General features: G+C 43.2%; 1 protein-coding gene across 1 annotated transcript; it reads left to right on the plus strand.

Annotated features, from left to right (window-relative positions):
* Positions 1–216: 216 nt before the first annotated feature.
* LOC310878842 (phospholipid-transporting ATPase ID-like) lies at positions 217–20,980 on the plus strand (the record flags this gene model as incomplete). The annotated part of the gene is made up of 25 exons (XM_083793257.1): positions 217–271; positions 733–791; positions 1,615–1,728; positions 2,833–2,931; positions 3,764–3,825; positions 4,124–4,196; positions 5,181–5,251; positions 5,886–5,968; positions 6,313–6,471; positions 7,072–7,160; positions 8,166–8,359; positions 9,015–9,223; positions 9,700–9,743; positions 9,894–10,059; positions 11,412–11,600; positions 12,606–12,721; positions 13,674–13,838; positions 13,963–14,074; positions 15,586–15,691; positions 16,012–16,162; positions 16,919–17,102; positions 17,720–17,943; positions 18,766–18,849; positions 19,917–20,162; positions 20,975–20,980. The coding sequence occupies 25 exons, from the start codon at positions 217–219 to the stop codon at positions 20,978–20,980; spliced, it is 3,060 nt and encodes a 1,019-aa protein (XP_083649383.1).
* Positions 20,981–21,286: the final 306 nt, after the last annotated feature.

A 21,286-nucleotide genomic window follows, 5' to 3' on the forward strand; every position in this document is an offset into this window, starting at 1 on the left:
CGACTGACATAGAAACATGCAGTTTTTCAGATTTAGAAGACATTTGTAGAATCGTCCTCGGGTCCAAAAGGCACACCCGTCTGTGCTTCCTCAATGTACTGGTTCCTCTTCCTTTACCACAATGTCCTGTTTCCTAACGAGGCGTATATTTATCAGCAATGTTTCCCAAATCTTTCTCTTCCCCTCTAGATGTAATATGTGAGCATACAGCTGAAGATGGGCTCACTATTGTCATCCATTGGTCAGTTGTGTGGTGGGGAGAAGGTGCAAGGTGAGATCCCAGGCAAAGTGTCTTAGTTTGCAGGCCTATATATAGGATTATACTTTTACCTTTTTGATGTGTAGGCAGATGGCATGCCCACAATATGAGTACTGTTCCCTGCTACACTATATATAATGTATAGAGGGTATGCGCAGGCATAAAGTGAATGGCAGATCGAGTGACAAAGTGAATTTAATGTTGTTTAAAGTCATTTAATGCAATCAATTGGGACTTTTCTGTTTGGATGTATGGGCTATGAAGGCCGGAAAGTAGTTTTTTGCCACTCAGTCAGCATTCCCGCATAACTTCCGGGTATGATGAATGATGATGTCACACGCATAGTCGCATACCCTCTATTGTTTGAAGCAAACCATACATTATCCATTATGTTATAAATCTCTACTTAACCAAGAAACATTTCTGTACTTTTGCCATGTGATAATGGTGTATTGCGTGTTGTCTCTTTATAGAGACGGAGAGGTTCCTACGAGCCAATGACAGACCCTTCAACTTGTCCTATCAGTATGCTGTGAGTGAAAAATAAGATAATAATAATAATAATAATATTAATAATATCTGGGACTCAAAGACGCTTTACATGTGTTGGGGCCAGGGGGGGGGGGGGGGACGGACAAGAAAAAGGACAACTTTATTAGAATAAAAAAACAATTAAAAGAATAAAACCAATGAGATAGATAGTAGGCCTATGTGATTCTGATAGACATAACAATAGGATTTCTGTACATGCTCATACGTTGTAGCCTGGGTAAACCCCCTCGCCAGATTTGCATTCTGAAATGTTGTCCAGCAGGGGGAGTGGCTTTACCCAGGCTACATGCGTTATGCATTTAATCAGACCAGTGTGTGTCCAGCGGAAACCTCGTATGAATCTGATCTCAGGTCAGAAGTTATTGCAAGGTATACAGTATATTATTGCCTATATTCACAACATGGTCAACGGCATGTGGACACCGGTATGTCTGATGAGCTCATTCTAAAATCATGGGCATTAATATGGAGTTGACCGCTCCTTTGCTGTTATTAGCAGTTGGCTATTTTCAGCTAAGAGATTTTATGTAGTATAGGGGGGGGGGGGGGGAGTGTGAATTTATATGCTGCTTATATACATAATTATCTCACCACTCACTGATTGTTGTCATATACACTACAGTGATATACACTACAGTGTATAGTGGATGTTATGCACAGCTGCTCAACATTGTTTGACCCATCCATTATGCTTAATTAATCCTCTAGCTATAGCACACAAGCTTGTAGATGTACTATGTTCAGTGCACAGGGACCGTTTTATGACAATGCACTGTATAAACGAGGCGTTGCTCTGTTCTCAGGACAATGCCATCAAGACCTCCAAATACAACGTTTTCAACTTCCTGCCACTGAACCTCTTCGAGCAGCTCCAGCGACTCGCCAATGCCTACTTCTTTTGCCTCCTCATCCTTCAGGTTAGACATTTTCACCTATCTGGCTTTAAAACAAGAATTGATGAACGTCAATCGATTACCAGCTGCCTTGTTGTATCTCAACTGAATTGTGCTATGAATGTAAATGTCTGTCAGTTTTGATCACGTCGCATGCGTGTGTGTGCCGTGCCTGTTATCCCTTGGTTTGCATGATAGGTTGTATAGTTGTAGGACTAATGACTGGTCTAACCAATGACTAGTCTAAACCAAAAACTGTCTAAACTAAGTTCTGCACCCCGATGTTAAAAAGTACTTGGACCCCTTGGCCGCCTCGTTACCCATTCCTATCACCGGCAGCGCTCACTGTGACTTTCTTAAGTTTCATAAAAGTTAGTGTTGGATGTTGCTAGCATCCCATGGCTGAGACAGAGTCATTCCGTTCTGTTGCTTGCTAGCATCCCATGGCTGAGAGATTGGCTAGAGGCAAACAGTGCCTGGTTGCCTAGTAGAGACGAGGCAGGCGATAATGGCGGCCAATGAGAATGATGGCTTGCTAGTACGTGAAAAGGTTATCTTTGAAGAACAAAGAAGGGTCCCGCACACTGCCAGAAACTTGCCAAAAATGTTGCTCTTTATGTGTCAACGTTTTGGTCTATTCGACCTTCATCAGGACAGAAACGTTGACAAATAAAGAGCAACATTTTTGGCAAGTTTCTGGCAGTGTGCGGGACCCTTCTTTGTTCTTCAAAGATAACCTTTTTAAGTATGCTTTGTTGCCCTACGCACCTGTCACTAGACTCTTGAGGTGTGCATCGGCCTTTTGCTAAAAAGCTTGCTAGTCAGTGAAAGCCAAAGTGATCGATCATAGACCAGCTCAGCTGTTACACAGCAGCTGGTAAAAACAAATACTAATGTATAAAGGTATAATTCTGATATGTTGAAATGTTCTACTTTGGATTATGCTTATATACATTACCCTGTGTGAGCATTACATTGACTTTTTGTATCATGGAGAGTACAGGCTACTATATCTCTGATATAGTTTACAGTTAAAATGTATGTACTTAACAGACATTATTGGTTATCGCGTGCGTGCGTGTGTGTGTGTGCGTGTGTGTGTGTTGCACGTGCGTGCTCTGACCACAGGTCATTCCAGCGATCTCCTCTCTCTCCTGGTTCACCACGGTCGTTCCTCTGCTGCTGGTGTTGTCCATGACGGCAATCAAGGACGCCAACGATGACATCGTGAGTTCTACACAATGCCCATATTTTCTATCGTGGCTGAACATTAAATGAGGCTGTAGATGATCACGATATTAAAAGGTATTATAAGGCGCGATCGGGTGGCACAGGGATAAAGTAAGAGGTCCACCGCCGTGGAGAGTATATAGGTGTGAGAATCCACTGCTGTGCGTTCGGTTTGGCCGAGCGCCTCTCTATGTTGTCACTGTGCTTGTTGTATAGCCCATTCTGACCTGAGATCAGATTCTAAAAATGTCTGACAGTTTTCTGAAAAAGCTATGTTCCTATGTCAGTGGTTCTTCGATTTTTCAAAAATAGCAGACCTACAAGCTCTTAGCGCGCCACTCGGTGGCGCGCTATGAGCTTGTAGATCTGCTATTTTTCAATAGCTAAAGCATAACATAATACTCTATACCAGGGTTGGGGTGCCCGCACTTTTTTGACTTAGAGGGCTACTTTCAAAATGACCAGCTCAACCAGATCTACTGACCAAAATAAGTATTATCCCTTTGCTGGAAATAGTTACATATACAGTAAGACACACTAGGAACAGGGAATGGAGAGGAGAAATAGAATTGGGTAGGTTTTCTCGTATATAACTTTGTAATGCGTACTGACATTTGCGTGTAACACTCTTGAAAACAGTGGGTTTGAGCTGGCAGGCCATTTTTTTTATGTCAATCAATCAAGTCACCTTAATTCAAGTGATAGATTTTGCGTGGTCTACCTGCACAGCCTTTGTGATCTCCTAATGGATCATGATCTACCTTTTGGGCACCTGACCGATCTGTATCAAATGGTCTGTTCTCCTTCCTCTGCTCTCCCAACCTAACAGAACAGACACAAGAGTGACCGGCAGGTAAATAATCGCAAGGTGGACGTCCTCATCAATGGAGAGTAAGTCACTTCTGCTTGCCCACAAAAACAAACGTCTGGCTGGCCCATCAGGCCTTGTCTCTCGTAAATCAAATCTCTTTGGTTATATAGGTTTGACCACCAAAAGAAAATGCGTGTCTGTCCAAGTAATTCAATTCACTTTAAACATTCAACCGGAAGAACTTCATTCACTATAGTGAAATCTAAATTATCGTAATTTAAAGGACCTGTCTGACACACATACAAAGACACATAATTTGTATTGTATTATCATTTTAAACTTATATACTATATGTTTATGTCTTTTGTAATTCACCAGGATGAGCAGTGAAAAATGGATGAACGTTCAAGTCGGAGACATCATCAAACTGGAGAACAACCAATTTGTCACAGTAAGTTTATGGACAAATGGAACTGACGTAAAATGCCATGGTTAAAATTGCATAGATTTAAATACGCTTTTACTTGAGGCAATGGTGCTTGCACATGAAGCTGCATTTTGTAAGTGGCATAAATTCAGATATCGTTTGTATTGTTATTATAATACAGGTTGTGCTATACATTGGTTTTGATGATGATAGAGATGGTAGCATCAGCATTGAATCACATGTGGTTCTATTTTCATGGTTCGCATAGCCTCCCTCCTCCCTCCCTCCCTTTTTTATTTTCTGTTATTTGATTGACTTGCGGTTGTTCTTTTTTTGGCCATTTGTTATTTTGTGGTGTTCTGTGTCAGCCGGCTGTTGTATCTTGAAAATCACACCCGTGTGACGTGAGTGGTGCAACTGGGTTCCTGGGGGGGGGGGGGGGGGGGGGAGTTCCAAGGAGCACCCAGGGTGCCGGTCCGGTTCCGGCGAGCCGCCACGTGTCCGAAACGGTTGAGAAATGACAGTTATCGTGTGGCGGTCCCTCTATTGTACCCTCTACTCAGTCTACTGTACTGTATTGTACTGTCACTGTACTGTACTGGCACACCCGAAAGCATCATATATACTACAGTTAATACATGCGTGTGTGTTTGTGCGTGTGTGTTAGGTTGCGCACAGGTGGTGAAAAACAACCATGCTGTTTTCGTGCTCATACCCACCCATACACCCAGCCAGCCACCCACACGCATAGCTCCGTAAGGGAGTGGTTTCACCACTCAAAAATCTAATCAAATGCTAATCATAAAAATGGGGACAATAAAATGTATAATATAAACATAATCTACAGTGACAGAAATAACACTGTTTACACCCAGCCTTACGGAGATACAATGCTTCTGCCTGATAGCAACGATATAAGGGCATTTAGAATCGGGTGAGAATGAGATGCACGCTAATGCCAAATGTGTTCTTTATTTTCTTTATTGTATAATGCTTTATATTCTCCAGGCCGATCTTCTTCTGCTGTCCAGCAGTGAGCCTCTCAATCTGGTTTACATTGAAACTGCTGAATTAGATGGGTAATGTATATACTGTATGTCCTTCCTTTTAGCAATTACAAAGAACGTCCAAAAACGTTGTGGATCCAATGGAGTTATTTATTCACAAGCTTTGTGAATCCACAAAAGCACTTTAACTTTCCTATCTGACGAGGTCATAATGTGTCACATCACGACGTGTATAGTGAGCTTATAGAATATAGATTATCTATTTTCACTACTTTTGCACAAGACAAATGATGAATTAGGACATTAAAGAAAAAAACCCCATAAAATCTTAAAATATGGAGGTTTCTGCCCAATAGCGATGATGGGCCTGTAAAGAGGTGTATCTCTGTTCAAGTCCAACATACAAGTCTCAAGTCATTTGTGACCGGTCTCCAAGTCAAGTCACCAGTGGCGTGTATATAATTTAGGCCCCAAAACCTATAAATCTCACACTATTAACACTGCGTGAAAAGAGGAGTTAACGGGGAATTATGGGCACTAGATTTGCCCGTAGACCTCAAGTTTAGCGGGCATATACAGTAGTATACGGTAATATACAGATGTGATGGTACAATTCTGGAGTTTACCGGGATTTGTTTAACGGGAGTTTCCTGTAATATACACATCCGTACCCCCCCCCCCCCCCCCCCCCCCCTCCCACACACAGGGAGACCAACCTAAAGGTGAAACAGGCCCTGACCGTCACTGGAGAGATGGGCAACAGCATTGAGGCACTAGCCAACTTCAACGGTAAGAGCCGGGAGAGGAAAGAAAAAAATGATACTTATATATATATTTGGTTTGATTAAGGCTAATCTTCTAGTTTAAACCTAAAAGCTATACCTTAAACATGCAATATTTGGTCACCTGTTGAATAGTCTCTCAAGAGGCCTGGGCCATGAGCTCAGCGGTCCAGGCACCTTGGCCGGTAGCCCGAGCCTGGCAGCGTGCCGCGGGTTCGACTCCCGATCCCGACGGCCTTTACTGCATGTCAACCCCCCATCGCTCTCCCCACCCCCCCCCCCCCCCTCTCTCTCTTGTGTATTTTATCCCCTCTGTTTAATGACGTGATGTGAATCACCTGTGTGAACCAGGTGAGGTGCGGTGCGAGGCTCCCAACAACCACCTGGACAAATACAAGGGGACGCTGACGCTGGACGGAGAAGCATACTCCTTGGACAACGACAAGATTCTGCTCAGAGGATGCACTCTGAGGAACACGGGCTGGTGCTATGGCCTGGTGGTTTTCGGAGGTGACGGATGGATGGAACTGACTGATTTTTCGTTCGCAATGTTGCTTTATGATTTTTGTGCTTGAATACAAGCGACGCCGTAGTGTTGTCTTGGAACTATAGGGCTTTTGGACGGGAACCCCTTTTGGTGTTTTAAACATTGTTATGATTTAGCTATTGAAAAAAAAGCAGATCTACAAGCTCATAGCGCGCCACCGAGTGGCGCGCTATGAACTTGTAGGTCTGCTATTTTTGAAAAATCGTTAAAATGTGCCTCAAATCTTTCCGAAAATTGTCATGGTTTAGAAAACTTTCCACTCAACCACTCGTTGGTAAACTTTTGCACCGTTCTGGCACTTTCTTTTCTTCTTGCTACGGTATATGTTCATAAATAACGTGGATAACTTGGATTTAGGCTCATGTACAACATGAAATCACACTGAAACTAACTAACTCACTGTTTATAAAGTGGCACGTTCACGTATAGTAAAACATGGCATCATTAGACATTCTTTGTATATTTTAATTATCTAAATACTGTAACCTTTTATGCCCTGTATTTTTAAATGATACTTTAGTATAGTATATGACATGGCAGCGTATGTATTTCCTCCTCTCCAGGCCCAGACACCAAGCTGATGCAGAACTGTGGAAAGACGACGTTCAAGAGGACCAGCATCGATCACTTAATGAATGTGCTTGTGTTGTGTGTAAGTCTGTCACATCTGCCCAACAGACACGCACGCACACACATGCACGCACATAAGCACGCAAGACTCGCGCAATATCAAAGCAGAACATGTTATATGTGTGTGTGTGTGTGTGTGTGTGTGTGTGTGTGTGTGTGTGTGTGTGTGTGTGTGTGTGTGTGTGTGTGTGTACTGTCTCTCTCACTCCTCTCATCTCTCTCTCCCTCCCTCTGCCTCTCAACTGACGTCACACACAACAGAAACGCTCATTTGTGCTGACGTCAATAGTTGACCAACAACAGAACATTTTTCACTGGCTTTGGGCATGTCCGGTCCATATACTGTACAGTACAGTACGGGGCATTTTTGTCCAGACGGACTCGGAGACAAGCCAGACAACTTTAACTTTATAGACAGAGACAGACATGAGTGGAAAGAAACTTTATTTATCTTGAGTGAAACTGCACTGACTGAATACACATGAGTAGTGTAATCACATTATCAGTGGTGGAAAGTCATTAAGTACTGTACGTACTTAAGTACAATTTTGAGGTATTTGTACTTTACTTGAGTATTTCCAATTCCCAGTACTTTTACTTCTACTCCACTAGATCTCGGAGCCAAGATTTGTACTTTTACTCCACTACAATTATTTGAAAACTTGAGTTACTTTGGCGATTAGACAACATACATTAACCACTTCGACCCTATATGCCTACAGTACATTTCGGCCATTTGAAAAGAGCCGATCTACAAGCTCTCAATGCGTCGCAACGCGACGCATTGAGAGCTTGTAGATCGGCTCTTTTCAATAGATTTTCTACACATTTTGAACTTGTTCTACACATACTTTTACTTTTAGTACTATAAAGACATTTTGATGCCGATACTTTTGCACCTTTACTCAAGTACATTTTCAATTCTGTACTTTGACTTGTAACGAAGTAGTTAAGAAATTGCAGTATTGGCACTTTTACTTTTTTCCACCACTGCACATTATTATTATTCCCTTTCCTCCTCCTCTAGATCTTTGGCTTCCTGGCCAGCATGTGCACCATCCTGGCCATCGGCAACGCCATCTGGGAGGTGAGGGAGGGCTCCGTGTTCACGGCGTTTCTCCCACGGCCGGACGACATCAGCGCCGGCTTCTCCGCCTTCCTGTCCTTCTGGTCCTATGTCATCATCCTCAACACCGTCGTCCCCATATCTCTATATGTCAGGTATAGAACAACACTGTAATCGCTGCTGTTGTTGTTGTTTTTTGGCAGCAAATTTTTTATTTAAGTTTTTTTTTTTTTTTGTCTCTTCAATAGTTTTCATTTAGTTTCAGTCACATTTTAGTCACCCGGAATGTTTTAGTGTTGAGGCTTAGTTTTTGTCGACCTAATATCATTCGATTGTAGTCGACTAAAATGTATTTTGGCGGGCCTTCAGCCTTGATGCCGTCGTAATGTTTTTACACGTGCTGAAAATAGCCGATCTACAAGCTCACACTGCGTCGCACTGCGACGCGTTGTGAGCTTGTAGATCGGCTATTTACACTTGGTTGCATGCAACCAAGTGTAAAATGACTTATACTGGATCTCTCGTCCACTATATTCCTTTGCTAACATTTTAGTCTAGTTTTTATTTGTTGACAAAATTGTCAGTATATTTAGTCTCATATAGTTTTAGTCATCATAGCTTCGTTTTCATTTAGTTTCCATTTAGTCTTGAAAAAAGATAGTCGACAAAAACATCACTGCACGTTCTGTTCTGTCTGTCTGTCTGTCTGTCTGTCTGTCTGTCTGTCTGTACATCATTCTACATGCCGCTGTATGATCTGTTTGCCTCTATCTAAACATGTGTGTTGTCTGTGGGTCGTTGGCTCTCTAGTGTGGAGATCATACGTCTGGGCAACAGCTTCTACATCGACTGGGACCGTAAGATGTACTACCCCAAGAACGACACGGCCGCCCAGGCCAGAACCACCACCCTGAACGAAGAGCTGGGACAGATCAAATACATCTTCAGTGACAAGACGGGCACCCTCACTCAGAACATCATGACCTTCAACAAGTGTTCCATCAATGGAACGTCATACGGTATACTAATAACATTAAATAAACCATCATTTTCTTAACCACTTAAGCCCTATACACTTCTACACTGTATGATTTTCCCCCTCCCCCCAGCAAATCAAACACTGACATCAATACAATGTGTTTTTAACTAATTCAGCAGCAGTAACATTAGCGTTTTCGCACAGTCAGTATAGATTCTTCATATCCATATGAGTGAAACGGCCGGGATGATTTGCTTATTTTTCAATTGCAATTCTTATACAATGCAAATAAAAAAGCACATGAACCCGTGGACTTAGCGCCCTCTGCCGATATCGACGCCAGACTTCCGTGCTCTAAGTACTCATTGGCTTTCACATGAAAGTGTGAAAGTTGTGATTTGCATGACTGCAACAGCAGTTGTGCGAATGAATTACGTGGAATGTGAACCACAACATTGGACCATTTGATTGAACATTTGGTCTCTGGCCATCTTTTTCTTTTCATCCGTTATCCAGGGGAGTTGTTCGACTTTTCTCGACAAAGGGTGGAAATTACAGAGGTGAGGGGACAGACGTAATTACTCTGAGAGAAACCTCGTATCATTTTTCAAAAACAAACGAACACAAAATGGCCCATGTTATACATTGTCGTATGATAGTGTCCGTGTGTAAGAGTAACTACGTTTCTCCTCACCTCTTCTCGTCTGCAGAAGACCGAGAAAGTGGATTTCTCCTGGAACAAGCTGGCCGACCCCAAGTTCGTTTTTCACGACCACAGCCTGGTGGAGGCGGTGAGAGGCGGAAACCTCCAAGTCCAGGCGTTCTTTCGCCTGCTGGCCCTATGCCACACCGTCATGTCTGAGGAGAAGAAAGAAGGTAGGTACAGAACATTATGACATTCTGATTCCCAGATGGCCTCTCTACCCATTCAGGCTATAATCCATTATCCAACAGGCATCATTTCTGAGCAAGCTAATCTGAATGGTCAACGAGACCATTACGTAGAATGTGGTCAAATCAGCATGCCTTTTTTGAGTGGTGCAACCACTCCAAGGAACCGCAATGTCCGTGTTCACCTATGTGTTGTTCACCTATGTGTTGGTTAATGAGCACCAGTATGAGTACCAGTAGGGGCACTGTTGTGCCAGAAACAGAGAGAGAGAGAGAGACAGTGCTGCACTGTTGCCTGCTAATGAGAGAAAAACTCTCTTTTACAATGAAAAATAATTTCTTATCATACACGCTCTCAAGGTTATTTGATGCTTGAGACCATATATACATGCCTCCACTATACATCTGGAAAATCTGCTTTCAAGTGCTCTGTCCCGCACACTTGGAACACCTTACAGACGTCACTAGAGTGAAGCTCTCTTCCTTTCTCTGTCACTTTCAACTGGATATATCAACGTTGGTAAATCTCAACTGTACCGGTTTTAACCCATTCAAAATGGGAACGCCTTTTGGTGTTTTAAGCATCATGTTGTACTTTAGCTATTGGAAAATAGCAGATCTTGAGCTTGTATACAGTAGGTCTGCTATTTTTTAAAAATCGTGAAAACGTGCCGCAGGTTTTGAATGTATATTCTTTCAGAGTGAACGTTTTTAACTAAAATCTTTAGTTTGCTTCTGGGGGGTCTCTGGAACAACATATTTTGAGATGGGGGTCGGCGGCCAATTTCATGTCATTTTTGGGGGTCCTTGACATGAAGTAGTTTGAGAACCACTGATATAGTGTCATTTACTTTATTCATCTATGTTTGGTTTTTCCTTTGTCTCCTACCCCTCTCCCCATATTTACATATTGTACATCAGTGGCGTGCACAGACATTTAGAGGGGCAGGTGCTCAAGTAAAAAAAGGGCACCTTGTGCAGCGCATTTTGGTGCTTTAGCTATTGAAAAATAGCAGATCTACAAGCTCATAGCGCGCCACCGAGTGGCGCGCTACGAGCTTGTAGGTCTGCTATTTATTTTTTAATCGAAGAACCACTGACATAAAAACATAGCTTTAGATTGTGGGGGGCCTAAATAATATAGAAGAAGCGTTTTTTATCAAGATTTGATCAATGTCACCATGGTCCACCATGGTAAGAAAAAAAATAAAAGTTTTTTTATTTTATTTGTTTAGAGCACATTGCCAAAAGGGCAGGGGGTGCTCTAGCACCCCCTAGTGTCTATCTGTGCACGCCACTGTTTCATTCCCTTCCTCAACCTTTTCCTCCCCGTGCAGGGGAACTGTACTATCAGGCCCAGTCTCCTGACGAGGGTGCCCTCGTGACCGCGGCGAGGAACTTTGGCTTTGTCTTTCGCTCGCGCACGCCAGAGACCATCGTGGCGATGGAAATGGGGAAGGAGGTGACCTACGACCTGCTGGCCGTGCTGGACTTCAACAACGTCCGCAAAAGGATGTCCGTCATAGGTGAGAGAAAAATGCGTGTTCTACACACCAGAAATAGCCCTTCACTAAATCCCACCCCAAAAGGCGATTCTCCAATGCCAATCCAAATAGTTTAGCAACGGTTGCTATGCAGGTCAAGCTTTCTTCGCTGCTGATGTGCCTATTGGACTAAAGGATAGGTTGGGGTGGGACTTAGTGAAGGGCTCATTGGATCTATCGAATTCTAGCTGCGACCCCTTGACGTACTGTACATGCAAGTCCTGACGCTCCCGTGAGGTGAGAGGGTGGCACTCGTAAAAGGTTGGTTTGTGTGGGAGACTGTTTATTACAGTAGTTACACCCAGGTTACATAATTTTTTTAAAGATTGGTTTTTTGGCTTTTTCTGCCTTTTTTTGATAGTATCAACTAAGAGGGAGAGAGAGAAGGGGAGAGACACGCAGCAAAGGTCGAACACGACTCGAACACGCAACCCTGTTCCCTAGACTCCTTCAAAACCGCTCAGTCAAAGTCAAAGTCCCAAACTGTGCATGTTTTCCCCTTTTTGAGGAGCGCTAGCCCCTCCTATATTCAGCAATAGTGTAGATTTTTGTCCTAACACAAAAATTAAATGCCATTGAAAATGAATGGAGAATGTACGTCATATGTGGACGAGCAAATTGGCGGGCTATTTCGGTCAAAGCAATATAAGGCAAATGGACATGATGACAAATTATTTGACACAAACATAGATATCTTCTATATACTAGACCTCTAAAAAAAAAAAATTCAATGTTTTATTTTTGTGGTTTTCACCTTTATTTTATATATTTTGTGGAGGGACAGACAGGAAATGGGAAGAGAGATGGGGGGTGTTTTTGGTGTAACACAGGTACCAATAGCCGGAATTCGAAAGTTTATTGAAGCAGATATTTCCATTTTTCTGGTAGACTACAGTACACACTATAGGCTGGTAGTGTGTGCAAAGATCCCCCCCCCGTGTTTATGTACATGTGAAAAATGCTATGTCCCTCCATGTGTTTGTTCAGTCCGAAACCCTGAAGGTAAGCTGACTCTGTACTGCAAGGGAGCAGACACCATTATCTATGAGAGGCTTCACCCATCCTGCAAGAAGCTGATGGAGCTTACCACTAGTCACCTCAATGTGAGTGACACATTATCTATTTACTTACCACTATAGTCACCTCAATGTGAGTGACACATTATCTATTTACTTACCACTAGTCACCTCAATGTGAGTGACACATTATCTATTTACTTACCACTATAGTCACCTCAATGTGAGTGACACATTATCTATTTACTTACCACTAGTCACCTCAATGTGAGTGACACATTATCTATTTACTTACCACTATAGTCACCTCAATGTGAGTGACACATTATCTATTTACTTACCACTAGTCACCTCAATGTGAGTGACACATTATCTATATACTTACCACTATAGTCACCTCAATGTGAGTGACACATTATCTATTTACTTACCACTAGTCACCTCAATGTGAGTGACACATTATCTATTTACTACCACTATAGTCACCTCAATGTGAGTGACACATTATCTATTTACTTACCACTAGTCACCTCAATGTGAGTGACACATTATCTATTTACTACCACTAGTCACCTCAATGTGAGTGACACATTATCTATTTACTTACCACTATAGTCACCTCAATGTGAGTGACACATTATCTATTTACTACCACTAGTCACCTCAATGTGAGTGACACATTATCTATTTACTTACCACTAGTCACCTCAATGTGAGTGACACATTATCTATTTACTTACCACTATAGTCACCTCAATGTGAGCTTTTGTAAAGCATGTGTAGCACTCATGCTCTGAGATGAGTGCTACAGGCAATTATGTAACAAACCTACAATATACGCATAATAAATCTAATAAATCTACAAGCTCATAGCGCGCCACCGAGTGGCGCGCTATGAATTTGTAGGTCTGCTAAAAATCTGTAAAATGTGCCTAAAATCTTTCCGAAAATTGTCATGATTTAGAAACTTTTTTTTTTTTTAATTCGACGTCAGGCCTGAATGGGTTTAATTTGCTTCCGTTTGGCCTGGCCTCAACAGGAGTACGCTGGTGATGGTCTGCGTACATTGGTCCTGGCATACAAGGACTTGGACAACGCCTATGTAGAAGACTGGGAACGGCGCCACCATGAGGCCAGCACTGCCATGGACGGACGAGAGGAGATGCTGGATGAACTCTACGAAGAGATTGAAAAAGACCTGATGGTTGGTTCCCACACGGACACGTCTATCTGTGCTGTAGCTACAGGATATAAAAGGAGGGATGAATGGATTTAAAATCAATTATTAGTTTGATTAACTGTTGAACCCCTAAATCTGTCTAATCTAGTTGCTGGGATCCAGTGCTGTGGAGGACAAGCTCCAAGACGGAGTTCCACAGACTATAGAGCAGCTAGCCAAAGCCGACATCAAAATCTGGGTGCTGACTGGCGATAAACAGGGTTGGTACAGAGATTATTGTTTTACGCACATAACGTGGTACCGGTGTTACATCTCATCTAATCTATTTTTTTCTTTTTACATGCAGTACATATTGTTGTCGTAAACGGGACAAGGTTTATCTCCATCCTAGCTCTCTCCTTTGGACCACAAGTTCATGGGTTCGAACCATAGACTGTAAAAAAGCGTTCGCCGGGTCTGATATGGACGTAAAATGAAGCCAGTCAGTCCTTGTATTATAAATCGCCATCTTTCTAGATCCGTTTTGGCCCAGCTGGCCATTGGCTAGCCCAGACAACGAGGCGGGACTTCCCCCCCTTCTTCTCTGTTGGTTTTTATTTTGACTCGAACGGGGGGTGGCTCCCGTTCATAGACTGTAACGGTAGCCATGCCCCTCAGAATATACGCGACTTTATGGTCCTTTTTTTAATAAATGGGACCATAATTTTCCAAAAAGAATATTATGACATGAGAAATTAGATTTTAAACTAGTGACTGGAAGCAGAAAGTAGTCATGACCATGTTTATTAAGGTAATACAGTCTAGGTGAAGTTGGGCCCGCCCCAAATACATGGACCTCTATGGGGATATGGGTTTTTTTTGGGCCCAATGACAGCGCCACAACAGGCCATTATATGAACTTTCAGGATGTCCCGATTTCCTTAGTGGCTTCACAAAATATCTGTCTGACTGCCCCCCTGGTTCGAACCAGGGCACGGCCAACTCAGAGTATGAGTTAGCACGGCTTTGTGCAGCAAGTCGTGCGGTATAAGTACTGGGAGCTGGTGGTAGGTATGGCGCTCCACCTCAGCAATCCATCTCCCAGGGGTTACCGGCTGATACCGACAATAAGCCACTCCCGACCTACGTCTTACTTCTTATCGGTACACATGTTCTAGGTATGTAACGATAATATATCGTATATCGATAGTAATCGATTCCATACTTTTTTAGGGGGTCTGGTAAATTATGGTGGGTGTGATATGAAATGTGTCCATCATATTCAAGTGGTTTTGGAGAAAAATGAGACAGACTCCATGCAGTCACTTTCAGTAGTATAGAAGCCTGCAGAGGGGAGCTGTGACTGTGACCAGGTGATGGTCGTTGATGCTCATTAATACATCAAGGAAGGCAATTATGTTTCTGCACTGTGGAATAGGTCTACATCTATCCTAAGATGCTATCAAAGAAACCTTTTTTTTTTTTTACATGTTAACTCGGTTAGCTAGGTTCTAAACAAGAAAGCATGTTTACAGTTGTTGCACAGAAATTAAGTAATTTTACATGAAAAGTAATGCTGCTTTTGCAATGTAGTTAAATAAAAATAAAATTTGAGGAAAAAAAAACTGGGGGGGGGGGGAGAGATAAATCATTAAAAAAAGATTTGTCTGGAAAACATTCTGTGTTTAAAATATCGTGAAAAATCGTATTGTGAACCTCATATCGTGATGCGTATCGTGAGTTGAGTGTATCGTTACATGCCTAATATATGTTCGTTGTGTTTTTGAGACAGAGACGGCAGAGAACATTGGCTACTCGTGCAACTTGCTGAGGGAGAAAATGAACGACGTGTTCATCGTGGCTGCCAACACTCCTCAGGCAGTGAAAGAAGAACTAGAGTAAGTTTATGTCTTTGAATTAAAATGATAAAAGGCTAAATTAAGAAACCAATTTGTGTATGTAATTTGTAAGATAGGAAAAGGAGGGCTTCTAAGGTCATATAAGAAATGGAACAACATATTTTTAGATAAGGGTCGGCGCCGGCGGCCAAATACAGATATTCTTTGGGGTCCTTCACATGAAATAGGTTGAGCACCACTGACATAGAAACATCTGGGTTTTTCAGAAAAATGTCAAGGATTTTGAAGACATTTTTAAAATGTCGACGTCAGGCCTAAACGTGTTCTAAAACACAACCGGTCCTTTGCTATGTGTTAAGGAACGCAAGACGGAAGATGTGTCCGGATGCACCCGATCAGCCACACGTGGTCACAAGTCGTGCGGGTCTGTTCTGGCGCATCAAGCAACAGAGGGTGGAGGACGAGCAGGTGGAGGGAGAGTATGCCCTGGTCATCAATGGACACAGCCTGGTAAGGTCACAGTCAGAGTCACTGTGAACTGGACACAGCCTGGTAAGGTCACAGTCAGAATCACTGTGAACTGGACACAGCCTGGTAAGGTCACAGTCAGAGTCACTGTGAACTGGACACAGCCTGGTAAGGTCACAGTCAGAATCACTGTGAACTGGACACAGCCTGGTAAGGTCACAGTCAGAATCACTGTGAACTGGACACAGCCTGGTAAGGTCACAGTCAGAATCACTGTGAACTGGACACAGCCTGGTAAGGTCACAGTCAGAGTCACTGTGAACTGGACACAGCCTGGTAAGGTCACAGTCAGAATCACTGTGAACTGGACACAGCCTGGTAAGGTCACAGTCAGAGTCACTGTGAACTGGACACAGCCTGGTAAGGTCACAGTCAGAGTCACTGTGAACTGGACACAGCCTGGTAAGGTCACAGTCAGAATCACTGTGAACTGAAATCCCATAAGAGAATATATATTCTTTCGGAACGTTTTTAACTAAAACAATTGCTTCTTGGGGGGGGGGGGGTACAAATTTCCATATATTTTTGGGGGTCCTCGACATGAAAACGCTTGAGAACCGCTGACATAGAAACATGGGTTTTAGAAGACATTTTGTAGAATCGTCCTCAGGTCTAAATGTGGCCCACGCGTATGTCGGACTATAGCGGGATGTCGGACTAAGGGCCGATTCATACTCCTATTTTACCGCTGTAGTGCCGAAATGATTTCCCCCTTTTTCCACCATGTCTCAAACCCAGGCCTACGCTCTGCAAAAAGACCTGCAGGTGGAGCTGCTGAGGACGGCCTGCATGTGTCAGACGGTGATCTGCTGCAGGGTCACCCCTCTGCAGAAGGCCCAGGTCGTGGAGCTGGTGAAGAAGTACAAGCAGGCGGTCACCTTGGCCATCGGCGACGGGGCCAACGACGTCAGCATGATCAAAGGTAAGCGGGGTTTAACATAGAACATGTTTGGAGGGGCTTCTGTCTATATAATACATTATACATTACAATAGATCCGCTTTTGCACAACACTCTTCTACAACGAAGTAGTGCACTGGTTGCACCCAAAGTGGTCTCCGGGGACCCCCAGGGGTCCTTGAGGGAGTTCCAGGGGGTACCCAGCTAAATGATAGTTTGGACCCTTATGGGTCCATTTGGTTCCATTTGTACACTCTCAGAGTTAAATTAACATTGATTTTACAATATAAATCGGGGGTCCCAGAGATAGAAATGACATTAAATGGGGGTCCGTAGACTAATGCATGTCAAACTGGGGGTCTTTGAAATGGTTGAGAATCACTGCTAGAGCTGTCGAAATCTTCTCTTATGGGGGGGGTCCCTGGCATATATTTTCCAAATGGGGGTCCGCGGGCTCATTGGTGTCAATTTGGACGTCCTTGACATGAAAAGGTTTGAGAAGTAGTGCATTCATTTACCAAAAAACAATTGGAGAATTGGAGATGCAAGGTGTCTTTCTACACAACAGCAACACCATCTACTTATTGCTCTTTCTATTTGTACCCTCTCCATCTCGGACCCCCCCCCCCCCCCCCCCACAGCGGCCCATATAGGTGTGGGTATCAGTGGTCAAGAGGGCATGCAGGCGGTGCTCTCCAGTGACTTCTCCTTCGCCCAGTTCCGGTACCTGCAGCGCCTCCTGCTGGTGCACGGGCGCTGGTCCTATCTGCGCATGTGCAACTTCCTGCGCTACTTCTTCTACAAGAACTTCACGTTCACCTTCGTGCACTTCTGGTACGCCTTCTTCTGTGGGTTCTCCGCTCAGGTGAGTGAGAGGCGACACGCGTCGTGTGTGCTTGATCACGACGGGAGATGGTCCCCCTGCCATTTAGGCCTGACGTCGGAAATGTTCACTTTTCTGAAATGTTGCTGTATCAGTGGTGCTCAATATTTCACGCCAAGGACCCCAAAAATGATATGTAATTGGCCACCGACCCGTATCTGAAAATATGTTGTTCCAGGGACCCCCTCCCCCCAGAAGCAAAGATTTGAGTAAAAAAACGCTCGCTCTGAAAGATTATATATTCAAAGATTTGCGCCACATTTTCACGATTTTTCAAAAATAGCAGACCTACAGCTATGAGCCTGTAGATCTGCTATTTTTCAATAGCTAAAGTGTAACATAATGCTTAAAACATCAAAAGGGGTTCCCACCCAGAATGGGTTAAATTCAGGGTGTAGCTGATACTTATTGGGACAGCTGTTGCCTGTTTTCATCATGTACACTGTCCTATCAATAAACCTTCATCACAATATAAATTAGAAATGGTAACTACATAGGATATTAGTAGAGTAATATTATAAGATATAACCTAAAACAAGTACCGGTAGTAATAGGCAATAGTGAAAAGATGCTTTGCATTTATAAAAAAAAGTCACGCTGTGTGTGTGTGTGTGTGTGTGTGTGTGTGTGTGTGTGTGTGTGTGTGTGTGTGTGTGTGTGTGTGTGTGTGTGTGTGTGTGTGTGTGTGTGTGTGTGTGTGTGTGTGTGTGTGTGTGTGTGTGTGTGTGTGTGTGTGTGTGTGTGTGTGTGTGTGTGTGTGTGTGTGTGTGCGTTTCCCCTACACCTTTCTTTTGTTAAATGCAGACTGTATATGACGAGTGGTTCATCACATTGTACAATCTGGTTTACACGGCTCTCCCTGTACTTGGTATGAGTCTCTTTGACCAGGTAAGACAAGAAAGAAAGAGTGCACACATTGTGTTACAACTGTACGAAATGCAAAAGTATTCTGAACACTTTGTGTCCCAAATACAATGACAGTATAATGTCTCTGTTTCTGTTAGTGTGTACGCCTGTACGGCATATTGTGTGTATACTGTACTGGTGCTAATGTTTTGTGTAATGTATATTCTCTAAAGAAAGAACATACTCTTGTATATTTCTCTCTGTTCATCTTCTCACTCCTTCCGTCTATCCTTTGTTCTCCTCTCTCTCCCTTGCCCTTTCTATCCCATGGACCGTCCCCTCACTCTCTCTGTATCCTATATATATATATATATATATATATATATTCCCCTCTCATTTCTCTGCCTTTGTTCCAAGCCTCGGTCCCAGGCTTACTTATCTGCGAAAAGAAAAGCTTGGTCACAATGTAAGGCAGAGAAGCTATCGGCGGACGTATCCTCTGGAATATCCGCCAGATGTATTTCCCCCGGATACGATATTTTCCCGACCAATCGCAACGCTTGTTTCATTCGCGGAGAATGTAAACTGATTTGCAAAGCATCAACGTCATTTCCTTGGGCAATACTTCCGCAAAAATCCTGCAACTTCCGCTGATATAGTCTTTTCAGCGTAGGTCTTGCCCAGGGTGCTTTGTTCCACATTCTCCCCCTGCTCTCTCTCTCTGGCTTTAAAGTCGTAGTCTCTTCAATAGTTTACATTTAGTTTGAGTCACATTTTAGTCACCTGGAATGTGTTAGTCTAGTTTTAGTCGACTAAAAGAATATTTTGATGGGCCTTGATGCCGTCGTAAAGGCTGTTTTTACACTTGCTGAAAATAGCAGATCTACAAGCTCACAACGCGTCGCAGCGGCTATTTTCAGCATACAACCAAGTGTAAAATGACTTATATGGATCTCTTGTCCACTAGTCAACATTTTAGTCTAGTTTGTATTTGTTGACGAAATTGTCAGTATAGTCTTTAGTTTTAGTCATCATAGCTTAGTTTTCATTTAGTTTCCATTTTTTTCCGTCTTAGTTTTGACTTTGTACTATCTGGCCACTTCTTGCAGGACGTGAACGACCGGTGGAGCTTCCAGTATCCTCAGCTCTACGTTCCCGGGCAGCTCAACCAATACTTCAGTAAGAAGGCCTTCGTCCGCTGCATGATGCACAGCGCGTACAGCTCCCTCATCCTCTTCTTCATCCCCTGGGCGACCATGCGCGACACGGTCCGGGACGACGGCAAGGACATCGTAGACTACCAGTCCTTCGCCCTGCTGGCCCAGACGTGTCTGCTCATTGCCGTGAGCATCCAGGTGAGAGGACTGACCATAGAAGTTTTCGCGGCAGTGGCGTACTTGAGTACACATTTCCAGGTGCTTTTACTTACTACTGGAGTACTTCCGATTTTCAATACTTTTGGGTTGGCCCACCTTGTGGAGCGCATGCTATTAAGGTTCAGTAGCCTACTTATGTCAGTCAGGCTTCGGAAAATCTCACTCCACTGACACATTGTCCGTTGTACTTGACTGATTACATCAGACGTGAGGTGCACTAAGGCAAGTACTGCGGCATGGTCAAGCTGTACATCTCCCATGCTCTGGTCGGACTCTTCTCTCAGGGTACCTCTTGTCCTATATGTATAGCTCCCAGCCTTATGTATAAGGATTATTTTTATTTGTTTCATGGTTGTTTTGTCTGTACAGTATATGTTTGAGTATAGTTTCATGTTACAAGGTGGACCACAATGGAAACAAGCAAAGGCTTTTTTGTGTCTAAGTCCATTTGCCGTTTTCTTTTTTAAATGATGTACTTTCAAATCTGCTCTGAGGCTCTTTGCTGCTTGGTCCTTCCCCACCCCTCTCTCTCCCTGTAATGTAACTATCTGACTAAAGCATGAAAATGTCTAAAACAATCAAACAAAAACAAGAATTCTCTTAATAGGGAGACACACAAATCACACGAAATCACTTCAAATGGGCGGGTTTTCTGCCAAATACATATATTTACACAACATGTTTGACCACTGGTATACTGCATTTGTGTCACTCAAGAATGTCAAGATAGCTTGTATGTATGTGTGTGTCTTGCTTCTTAAAGCTGTGCCTGGACACCCACTATTGGACAGCGGTGAACCAGTTCTTTGTGTGGGGCAGTCTGTCTGCTTACTTCGCCATCACATTCACCATGTACAGCAACGGAATGTTCTTCATCTTCACCTCAACTTTTCCCTTCATAGGTGAGTGGCACATGGGCCAATGTACAACTTATTTCAACTAAACTAAACTGTGTTTTAAACCAGTGTTGATTTTGTCGACTAAAGCTAAAGACGGAAAATGTCCGTCGACGTACCTTTTTCCACTTTGAAAACTAAATGGAAACTAAATGAAAACTAAGCTATGACGACTAAAACTAGGACTAAATATACTGACAATTTCGT

The sequence above is a fragment of the Protomyctophum parallelum genome, assembly GCF_964188405.1.
Source record: "Protomyctophum parallelum genome assembly, chromosome: 21".
NCBI lineage: Eukaryota > Metazoa > Chordata > Actinopteri > Myctophiformes > Myctophidae > Protomyctophum > Protomyctophum parallelum.